General features: G+C 36.7%; 1 protein-coding gene across 12 annotated transcripts in view; it reads left to right on the top strand.

Annotated features, from left to right (window-relative positions):
• Mast2 (microtubule associated serine/threonine kinase 2) overlaps window positions 1–12,147 on the top strand; it is a 185,771-nt gene that overhangs the window by 125,145 nt on the left and 48,479 nt on the right. For all 12 annotated transcript variants that reach the window (XM_005317979.5, XM_013364009.4, XM_013364017.4 and 9 more), the window contains one exon: window positions 2,170–2,261. In XM_005317979.5, coding sequence (XP_005318036.2) covers window positions 2,170–2,261 — 92 coding nt within the window. The remainder of the gene's footprint in view (window positions 1–2,169; window positions 2,262–12,147) is intronic.

A 12,147-nucleotide genomic window follows, 5' to 3' on the forward strand; every position in this document is an offset into this window, starting at 1 on the left:
ACTGGAGGGAGATGGTATCTTAGAGTAGTTTTAAGTTGCATTTCTCTGATTGCTAGAGATGATGAGCATTTTTTGGTATATTTGTTGATTGATTGTATATCCTCTTCTGAGAAGTGTCTGTTCAGGTCCTTGGCCCATTTGTTGATTGGGTTATTTGTTTTTTTGGTGTTTAGCTTTTTGAGTTCTTTATTTACCCTAGAAATTGGAGCTCTATCTGATGTGTGAGGGGTAAAAATTTGTTCCCAGGATGAAGGCTCCCTATTCACCTCACATATTATTTCTCTTGCTGAGAAAAAAACTTTTTAGTTTGAATCCATCCCATTTGTTGATTCTTGGTTTTAATTCTTGTGCTATAGGCATCTTATTAAGGAAGTTGGGGCCTAGCCCCACGTGATGGAGATTAGGGCCTACTTTTTTTCTATTAGACACAGAGTCTCTGGTTTAATTCCTAGATCCTTGATCCATTTTGAGTTAACTTTTATGCATGGTGAGAGATAGGGATTCAATTTCATTTTTTGTGGGTTAGTCTCTGTGTCCTCTATTCTGAACCATTGATCTACTAGCCTGTTTTGGTGCCATTACTCTGTAGTATAGTTTAAGGTCTGGTATAGCGATACTACCTGTTTCACTCTTCCTGCTTAGAATTGCTTTAGCTATTTTGGGTCTCTCATTTTTCCAGATGAATTTCATGATTGCTTTTTCTATTTCTATGAGGAATGCCATTGGGATTTTGATCAGAATTGCATTGAACCTGTATAGTGCTTTTGGTAGTATGGTCATTTTTAATAATATTAATTCTGCCTACCCATGAGCAAGGTAGATCTTTCCATCTTCTAATGTCTTCTTTTATTTGTCTCTTTAGGGTTCTGTAGTTTTCATTGTAAAGATCTTTCACCTCTTTTGTTAGGTTGATTCCCAAGTATTTTATTTTTTATTTTTTGAGGATATTGTGAATGGGGTAGTTTTCCTCATTTCCTTTTCAGAGGATTTGCCACTGATATACAGAAATGCCTTTGATTTATGGGAGTTGATTTTATATCCTGCCACTTTGCTGAATTCATTTAGTAGTTCTAGAAGTTTCTTGGGTCTTCTAAATATAGAATCATATTGTCAGCAAATAGTGCAAGTTTAAGTTCTTCTTTTCCTATAGTTATTCCTTTCATTTCTTTCCCTATCTAATTGCTCTGGCCAGTGTTTCAAGAACTATGTTGAATAGAAGTGGTGAGAGAGGACATCCCTATCTTGTTCCAGATTTTAGAGGGATAGAAACCAGTTTTGTAGAAGAAACCTAGGCCTGTTCTGAAATTTATGATAAAATGAGATTACTTACTTTATTGATTAAGCTGTTATAAAAATAATAATTTAAAATTTCATAGATTAAGTTAATATTTCCGTATCTTATGACAAGAACATTAATTTCACGAGATAGGAGATTTATTTATTTATGCATGCTGGAGATTAAACTCATGCCCTTACACATGCTAGGCAAGTTCCTTACCACTGAGCCCCAAGTCTTGATAACAAAATATTTTAACTTCTGTTTATTTTCTAAATAAAATTGCCTTTTCCCCTTCCTTCCTTCCTTCCTTCCTTCCTTCCTTCCTTCCTTCCTTCCTTCCTTCCTTCCTTCCTTCCTTCCTTCCTTCCCTCCCTCCCTCCCTCCCTCCCTCCCTCCCTCCCAGGGGCACTTAACCACAGAGCCACATTGAACCACATCTCTAGCCCTTTTTATTTTTTATTTTGAGACAGGGTTTCTTACAGCCTCGCTAAATTGCTGAGGCTGGCTTCAAACTTGCAGTTCTCCTACCTCAGCCTTGCAAGCTGCTGGGATAACAGGCGTGCACATGGTTTTCTTCATTTGATATCATTTCAAACATGGTTGTTACCCTTAGAGAGTTTCTTGTTTGTTTAAGAAGCAAACCAAAACACTGGCAAAGCGCAATGGCAATACAAGACAAAAGTCAAGGCAGCAACAAAATTTATTGCAAGGTGGAACACACTAAATTATGTAATATAACTGGGACAAGCAGTAATTGCTGACTAAGTCCATTTAAAATGGTATACTGCTCAACCCATATACTAGTGTCACTCTTTTGTTCCTCCATAGCTACTCAAGGTCTCTGGGATCATGGTGTCCCTGTTATAACTGACATTTTGCTTTCATTGCAGTTGTCGGACAAGTAACCGCAAGAGCTTGATTGTGACTTCTAGCACATCTCCTACACTACCACGACCACACTCCCCACTCCATGGCCACACAGGTGAGTGCTTGGAGGTTAAGAAAGATTGGATGAAAGAGTGTCCACAGAAGCCACTTCAGTACATTACATTGTCACATCACTAATTGAAGCATACAAGAGTTTATGAGGTTTTTTTTCTTTCTGTAAAAGAATGTGTTCAGTCTGCTTTTGACTCTTAGTAGCTTCTTCCCTTGTCCTCTCACATTCCTTTTAGACTTGTACATATTTGGGGGCTACATGTATCCTGGGTCAGTGGCCAGGATATATCTTTATATATGCTAGAAAAATCTTTATAGTTTATTCCTGATTTTTTAAGTTTGTCAAAAAGATTTTATTAAATTATATTAAATTTAATATATAAAAATTATATTAAATATGCAAATAAATTTTTAAAAAAGTGAAGTTAAAGAGTCTCAGAATATCTTATGGATGCAAATTTCAGAATGTAGAAGATTTGAGAATATAATCTAATGTCAAGTTAATGTAAGGCCCTGGGTTCGATCCTCAGCACCATATAGTGTTTTCTACCATGTTATGGCTCCAGTATCTTGGGCCATGTAATGAAGGTCCAGTAACATTTTATCCTACCATGCCCAAGGATCAAGGCTCACAGAAAGGAATCTGGTTAACTTTCTCCCCGTTAGACTAGGAGGAAACAAAAATAAGAGGAATATTTGTTTCAAATTGATTTTACATATTGGAACTAAAGCACATGACTTCATGCATTCAGACTGTCTTCCATCTGGAATATACATTCCAGATAATGTAAGTACCAATTTACATGCCTCTGACGGAGGAATATATAAAAATGATGAGGTTTACATGAACTCAGCCACATTACTACTTCCACGAAAGGCAAAGACTTCATTTGAGGATTTATCAATGTATTTGGTCTAGACATATTCTTGTGTCCCATGGGAGCCAGAACAGCTTTGTTAAAGGGACTGCTGTATTGCTACATTGTTCTTTGCTACACACTGTTTGTAATAGAAATTCTAAACCTGGTGTTAATGGAAATGTAACAGACTTAGACCCATAGGAAGCTGTTCAGAGATTGCTGCCCAGATTTGGTAATTCATGAGTACTGTCGACCTAAACCTGGACCCTCTCTTTGGGGATATTGAAGTTGTGAAACAGGTTGGTATCAAGCTGAATAAGATAGGTCTCTTTCTCTTGGGTTTATCTTCTTGCTCATAGTTTACTGAGTCTTTGAAGGGAGAAAGAAAGAAAGAATGCATATGGATTAGTTGTCAGGACCCCGAGAATCTAGGGATTCTGAAACTGAACTTTGTCCTTGGAAGAAAGGTCTCATCTCAAACACTGGATTAGGTCATATAATTTCGCCTGCTTTTGTAATTTATAAAAACTCAGCATGCATCTGACCTGACCTTTTCAACATATAGAAATAAATTTAGCTTGTCTGACTTTGTACATAGTTTCACAACTGTAATGTGAGTACTAGGCAGTAATTACTATTGGCTGTTCCTCTCTGAGATGATTATCTCTTTATTTAGATTCCTGGCAGTTAGAGTTTATGACTAATTCTTCCCTATTCAAGTGGCTTTGATTGAGAACATCACCTGGCCTTTTCAGTCTGCCTGGATCCATGGACTGTAACTCCATTTTTTGAGTTAACATGTGTAACATGCTTAGAACTTTATTAAAGTTAGGGTCATCTTAACAATCAACAGCACAAAGTCCAGGGGAGGGGAGTAATTGACATTAAACACCCAATACATGGCTCTAGACTATATTTAACCAGCTATTGAGAAAGACAGCACTGATTGTTCCTCACAGATCAAATTTGACATTAGATTATATTCTCAAATCTTATACATCCTGAAATTTGCATCCACAGGATATTCTGAGACTCTTTAACTTCACTCTTTTTAATTTATTTGCATATTTAATATAATTTTTATTAAATTAAATTTAATATAATTTAATATTTTTGACAAACTTAAAAAATCAAAAATAAACTATAAAGATTTTTCTAGCATATATAAAGATAAAAATGTTATTAAAAATAAGTTTCTGCAAATCAATTTCCAAAAGAAAAACAGTTAGAAATTAAGTAAAAAAGTGTCTTTTTTAAATGTGACCAACAATTTTGATGAAAGTGGAACTTGTATAAGGCTACCCTGTTTGTTGAATACATCAACCCATAGGGAAGTACATAGCTGTGAGTGCTGCACGTAGTATTCAATCTTAAATGAGCTGCAAGTGACATTTATTTGACTTAAAATACTGAACACGAGAAGTTAATATATTTTGTCTGAAACTGTTCCATTGACCAATAGCACTCGTTTTTAATTCAATCAGATAAATTATAATGTTACTCATATATCTATATTAAAGTAAAAGGAAAGAAAGGAGGAAGGAAGAAAAGAAAGGAAGGAGAGAGAGAAATAAAGGATAAAGGAAAGAAGGAAGGAAGGGAGAGAGGGGGAAGCAGGAAGGAAGAGAAAACAAATAAATAAAATACTGAGGAAATGAACAAATGATCACTTTTGTTCTAAGAAAATTCCATATGTGCTTAAGCTTTGTTAGGGTCAGAAGTATACATAAAATTCCTATGTTTAAATTCTAACCTCAACACCTAAGCTTATGACTCTACTTGGAGATAGAATCTTTTTTTTTTTTTTAATATTTATTTTTCAGTTTTCGGTGGACACAACATCTTTATTTTATTTTATATGGTGCTGAGGATCGAACCCAGGGCCCCATGCATGCCAGGCGAGCGCATTACCACTTGAGCCACATCTCCAGCCTCAGAGAAAAATAATATTTATTTTTTAGGTATAGATGGACACAACACAATATCTTTATTTTTATGTGGTGCTGAAGATTGAACCTGGGCCCTGCCCATTCTAGGTGAGCACTCTACCACTGAGCCACAACCCCAGCCTCAGAGATAGAATCTTTAGAGAGAAATTAAGTTAAAATAAGGTCATGACCCAATATGACTAAAGCCTTTGTGAGAAGTGTGTGTTAGGACATACACACAAAGGAAAGATTTTTTTTTCCTCCAGAAATACTTTTGGTCCTTTATGTTATTTCATTAATAATTGACAACTTTTAAATGAAAAATCTTGTTCTCTGGGAGGAGAACATTGGTTTAAACGAACAGTGAATTTAAATCTATTCTCTTGTATTTTCCATTCTTATTACTCCAGCATGTGTTTATGTTTTATATGTGTTCCTATATGTAACAACATATTATATAAACAAATAAAATGTTAGTAATGAATAAGATTTCTGTTCTATAAGAGGGGAGTTTTATTGAGTCAAACGTTAGGGCTTACATAGCTTTTTTCTCTTTTATTTTAATTCAATTATTTATTCTAATTTGTTATACATGATGTCAGAATGAAATTCATTTCATATTATGCACATAGAGTACTTTAACTTCATTCTTAAGTCTTAACTCTGTTGAATAACATGAGGTCTGATAATTTGAAAGTGGTTTTAATTATTCCATATATTTCAGTGCTTATGTAGTATTAAATATCTGCATAAACAGCTTTCAGCTTCAATAAGATCAAATCAATAGGTACTTAGCCATCTGGAAATGGAAATTTCCTAATTCTTTTTGTTTGTTTGTTTTTTGTGGTTGATGAATGTTTCTGAGGCTCAAACCCAGGGCCTCATGCATGTTTGGCAAGTACTGTACAGCTGAGCCATACCTCCCGACATCTCTAGTTCTTCCTTTCTTTCTCCTTCCCTTCCTTCCTTCCTGTAAGCAAAACTAAAGACTGTACAGAGATATACCACGTGCCCCCCTCACTCATATATAGGCTTCTCATTATTAATATCCCCCACCAGAGTGGTACTTTTGTTATAATTGATATGTACACTAGTACATCATTATCAGGTGGTCACTTATTTACATCAGGGTTTACTAGTGGTATTTATGTTTTATATGTGTTCCTATATATACAACTGTGTATTTAGACAAATGTATAGTGATATGTTTTCAACATTGTAGTAACATACAGAATATTTTCACTGCCTTCACTGCTCTATTCTCTGCCAATTAATACTTCTCTCCCTCTAACCCCTGGCATCCATCAATCCTTTTACTGTCTATAATTTTGCCTTTTCCATATCACGTAGTTGAAACCATACGGTATTTTGCCTTTTCAAATTAGCTTCTTTTACTTAAAAGTGTATTTAATGGCTCAAGATTCAAACAGCAGGAGTACTGCTTCTCAGTGAGGTGGGTAAGAGGGAATTCACTGAAATTCAATATTGTAGAGTCAGAGTCCTTTAGAGGCTCTGAGCCAATAAACAAAGAACAAGAATTAGTCGGATCCAAGCCTGTTAAGGCAGCAGCAGCAACACTGGATAAACACAGAAGGGAATGATAACACGCAGAGAGAAACACACAGTGGATAAATTTGGAGAGAAAAAAAAACCTGTAGATCAGGGGCTGGGCATATAGCTCAGTTGGTAGAGTGCTTGCCTGTCAAGCACAAGGCCCTGGGTTCAATCCCAGCACCACAAATAAATAAATAAATAAAACCTGTAGATCAGAAAAGCAAACTGAACTTAGCTGATCCAGAGGCTGCTCAGTGAAAAGTGAGCTGTATTTCTTTCTTTTTTCCCCCCATTTTTATAATAATTCTTTTGAATTCTTTATCTGATATTTTATCTACTTCAATATCTTTGGGGTCAGTTTCTGGTGAATTAAAAACTTAAGGAGGTGGTGTGTTACCTTGTTTTTTTATATTTCTTATGTTAGTTGGGTTTTATGTATCTATTAGAAAGGATTATCTATTCCACTCTTATGTAGGCCTTTTTAGGGCACAGTCTTCACTTGCCAAAGTGTCCTAGAGCTATCTGGATTGAGACCCCCTTGTAGGTGTGGTTCCCACAACCTCTGTGTTAATTTTCTGTTATTGCTGTAGCAATGGACATCTGTAGTTGAGACCTAGGGGCCTACCCCTAACTGTTTCCACTTGGGATCTGGTTGTTAGTTTGAGTTTTTGTCTCTTGTATTATTTATATTGAAATATAACTGAAGATTGGGTGTCATTAATTTGTGGTTGAACAGCAAAGTCTCTACCCTGTGAACTTGTAGTGTCCCTGTAGGTTTCTAGCAGCTCACAAAACAAGAGGTAAAAAACAATAGCAACAACCAATTGTAAACAATATACAACATTAAATTAAATACCCAGTTTCTTCAACATTAATTACTATACACACACACACAAAATGGTGGGGTGAGCAATTGTCAACAGTAAAAATAATAACTGTGAACTAGATCTGGCTTTAAAACAAACAATAGGTGTCAATTATGTCATCCACAGCAGTAATGATTGTATTAGCCTTAATTGTGGGGGTGGGATTTATATAACCAATTAATTCTAAAAGATTGTAAAAATACAATTTAATTAAGAGAGAAAAATGTGATAGGAAAGTAGAAAGAGTTTATAATTTCAAAAAGTCAACAGAGAGAATGTAGAAGAGATGTAGCAGGTGATGGTTATAAGTTCAAAGAAGAAAAAATAGAAACAAAGTAAAGAAAGAGAGGAAAAGAGAATAGTAGAATTTGTTAGCAGAAGAGGGAAAGAGAAACAAACAAATGAAAACAATATAAAACAAAACAAAAATATACAAACCAAAAATCCTAACCCTCAAAAGATAAGGCAAGGAAAAATAACTACATTTAAAAAATGCTAAAAATGAGAGAAAAAGAAACAAATATGAATGTATGTATATGTCCGTGAACAAATCAGCACAGCAAGAAAACACACACACACATACATACCGCTGAAAAGGAAAAAAGAATGAATCATTTCCACTGAGGTGGTCAAAATAGTTGATGAGAATGGATGGTCAATGTCTATATCTGACTGTCTTTCTGTTTATTCTTGAGCTATGTACTGACAGTGAGAACAAGGACTGGGGGTTGTTAACCCCTTCTTTTTGTGTTGCTTTCTGAGCTGCCAGATGAGTAACCCAGGTCTAAAGCTGGTTGAAATGAGTTGCAGCTTCCCTTCTCACCAGTATGAGGTGGGATGGAATGGGAAATACTGTCAGTTGGAGTTTTGTCTAAAAAAGACCAAATTGATGAACTTCCAGAGTAGGCTGCTGCAGAGTTCTGGGAGGGGAGTTCTAGTTGGTTGGGATTAGGTCTAATCAAGCCTCAAGGACATTGTTGGTGGTATCTGCTCTGGAAAAATTAGATCAACACACCCTGCAGCTGCAGCTTGGCCACATCAAGATGGTAAGTCAGCTCTCTGCTGCTACTTGAGAAACAGAGCACTTTTGAAGCCCCAGTGTACAGTGGAGCCCTCAGGATCAGCTAAATTCAGGTTGCTTTTCTGAGCTCAGGTTTTTCCATGCCAAATCTTTTTCTCTGTGTTCCCCTCCCTCTCTGGTGCCAGTGCTGCTACCACTGCTGCTATCATTGCTGCTGCCAAGGTCAGTTGGCTCCAGTGTACTCTTTCTTCTTTTTTTAATGTACCCAAATTTCTGGGTCTCTAAGACACTCTGACTATCCAATATTGAATTTGAATCTCAGTGTTGTATTTCTTAATTGGCAAGCTGACAGGAGCCATCTTGAAAGGCCACGTTGCAGTTTACTGCTGTGGGAACGCAGAAGATCAAAGCAAGCATTGCCATACTGTCCCAGCAAGTGCCTACCTTATGGTCTAGGGTGTACCAAGCAGAATGCATCTGGTCTGTCTAGACAAAACTCTGATTGACAGTTCTTACCATTCCGTCCTACCTTCTACTGGTAAGAAGGGAATAATGAGAGCTATTTTAATCAGCTTCAGTTTTAGGCCACTCCAGCTGGGAGCTGAGTGAGTAAAACAAAAAGAGTAAGGGCTTAACAACCCTCAGCCCTTGCTCTGGCATGGACATGTTCTATATCTCTTAGTACATAGCCCAAGAAGAAACTGAAAGGACAGTCAGGCATAGGCAGTGATCATCCATCCTTGTTGATGGTTTTGACCACTTCTGTGGAAAAGATTTTTATTTTTCACTAAGAATCTTTTTTTCCAGTGGGCACAATGGTGCACACTTTTAATACCAGCAACTTGGGAGGCTGAGGTTGGAGGATCACAAGTTCAAGACTAGTCTTAGCAACTTAGTAAGGTCCTAAGCAACTTGTGAGACTCTGTCTCAAAATAAAAAGTTGAGGGCTATAGATGTAGCTCAGAGGTACTGTGCCCCGAAGTTCAATCCTCGGTATCAAAAAAAAAAAAAAAGAATCTTTTTTTTTTTCGTGTGTGTGTGTGTGTGTGTGTGTGTGTGTGTGTGTGTTCTTACTGTGCCAGCTCATTTTTTTCCTTTCATTTTTAACTTTATTTTTAGTGTTGCTGAGGATTGAACCCAGGGTCTCACATGTGCTAGGCGAGCACTCTACCGCTCAGCCACAACCCCAGCCCTAGGGTTAAGGTTTTTGATTGTTTCTCTTTCTCTCCTTTCTTTCCCTACTATCAGCCAGATTCTCCTGTTCTTTTTTTCTCCCTCTACATTATTTTCCTATTTTCCTCTTTCCTTATAACCATCACTGACTGCACTCTCTCTATTCACACCTTGAACATTCTAAACTTTCTTCTATTACTTTTTTCTCTTACATTTTCTTTTCTCTTAATGAACTGTATTTTTACCATAATTTAGAACTATTTGGTTTATATAACTCCTGCTGCCATCACTCATGTTGTTGCAGTTATTAGTGCTGTGGATGATGTGGTTGGCACCCGCTTTTTACTTTAATCACAGATCTAGTTCATGATTTTTGTTTTTTCTGTTGGCAGTTGCTGCCTCACCATTCTTGTTCTGTGGTAATTAGTGTTGTGAATGTAATAGTAGGCACTGGGTGTTCATTCACTTCTACATATTGTTTGCTTTGGTTGTTGCTATTGTTTGTTTTGTGCTTTTCTTTGAGGTGCTGTGAATCTATAGGGACACTACAAATTCATAGACTAGAGATTCTGCTGCTAAACTCTTTCTACCCAGAAGCACACCTTGTTCCACATACAAATCAACCACACTCAAACTTCAGCAATACTTTAATACAAAGAATAGAAAAGCATAACCCCCCCCCAAATTAATGACCAGGCCCTAAGCAGAAATGGCTGGGTAGAAGGGGACCCTCAGATCCCACTCATGGACCCATTCCTATAGCAGAAACAAAATTAACACAAAGGCTGTGGATACCACAATTACACAGGGTCTCAATCTATATGAAAAAAATAAGGTAACACAGTGCCTCCTAAAGTTCACAGTTCACTAACAACTGACTCCAAAGCTATTGAGTGAATGAGATATCAGATAAAGAATGCAAAGAAGGATTATAAAAATAATCCGTGAGGCCAGGCAAGGTGGCTCACGCCTGTAATCCCAGTGTCTCAGGAGGCTAAGGCAGGAGGATTGTGAATTCAAAGCCAGCCTCAGCAAGGCACTTAGCAACTCAGTGAGACCCTGTCTCTAAATAAAATACAAAATAGTACTGAGGATGTGGCTCAGTGATTGAGTGGCCCCGAGTTCAATCCTTGGTATCCCCCCCACCAAAAAAAGATGGGTGAATTCCAAGAGAACACAAACACACACAAAACACACATACACACACACACACACACACACACACACACACACACACACCCTGAGGAATCAAGGAAGTCAGTGTAAGATATGAATGAAAAAGTCAATAATGAGATAGAGGTATTGCAAAAGAACAAAATAGCAATCTTGGAAATAAAAGACACAATAAATCAAAAGGCTCAGCTGAAATTTTCTCTAATAGTACCATGCTGAAGACAGAATTTCAGAGCTGGAAGACAAGTGGCTGGCCTTGAACATTTATTTAGACAGTATTAAAGAAAAGAAAATAAGTAAACATGACCAGAATATACAAGAACTCTGGGACAACATTAAGAGGCCAAATTTAAGAATCATTGGAATTAAAGAGAATTCTGAGATACAGGTTAAAGGTATTGGTATTTTGATGGGGATGGCATTGAATCTGTATATTGCTTTGGGAGTGTGGCCATTTTATCAATATTAATCATGTCTACCAATGAACATGGGAGGTCTTTCCTTCTTCTTATGTTTCTTCAGTTTCTTTCTTTAATATTCTATAATTTTCACTGTACATGTCTTTCACTATCTTGGTTAGATTTATTCTTAACCTCTTCAGGGAAAAAATAACAGAAAAATTCCAAACCTTGAGAATCAGATGGATGTCCAGATATAAGAGACATTCAGAACCACAAGTAGACAATATCAAAAAAGAACTTCTCCGTGACACATTATAATTAAAATGCCTAACACATAGTAGAATTTTAAAAGCCCCAAGAGAAAAACATCAGGTCTATATACCAATAATGAATCTGCTGAGAACTCCAATCAGCAGATTCATTCACAGTAGCCTCAAAGAAAAAAAGAAAAAGAAAGAAAACAAAACCTAGGAATAAATCCAACCAACATAGTATCACCCACCAAAAATTGTTGCTCTGAAGTTTGTGATACAAATTGACAAATAATCTTAAGTCTACTTTTATACACCAGTATACCACTTCATCTTATAATAACAAACCTTATAAAACCAAAATATACTTAAATCCTTCATTTTACTTACACATATATATATACACACACCCCAATTGAATACATTGATGCCACTTATTATTTTAAACAAACCTCCCATTACCTATTAGATGGATTTAGAATGAGAAAAATAAGCAGCTGGGTGCAGTGGCACATTTCTGTAATCCTGATAACTCAGGTGGCTGAGGCAGGAAGATCACAAATTTGAGGCCAGCCTCAGCAACTTAGCAAGACCCTATCTCAAAATAAAAAACAAAAATAAGTAAGCTGGGCATGGTTACACATGCTTGTAATCCCAGCGGCTTAGGAGTCTGAGGCAGAAGGATCGCAAGTTCAGACAGCC

This window comes from Ictidomys tridecemlineatus, chromosome 11 (assembly GCF_052094955.1).
Source record: "Ictidomys tridecemlineatus isolate mIctTri1 chromosome 11, mIctTri1.hap1, whole genome shotgun sequence".
Classification (NCBI taxonomy): domain Eukaryota; kingdom Metazoa; phylum Chordata; class Mammalia; order Rodentia; family Sciuridae; genus Ictidomys; species Ictidomys tridecemlineatus.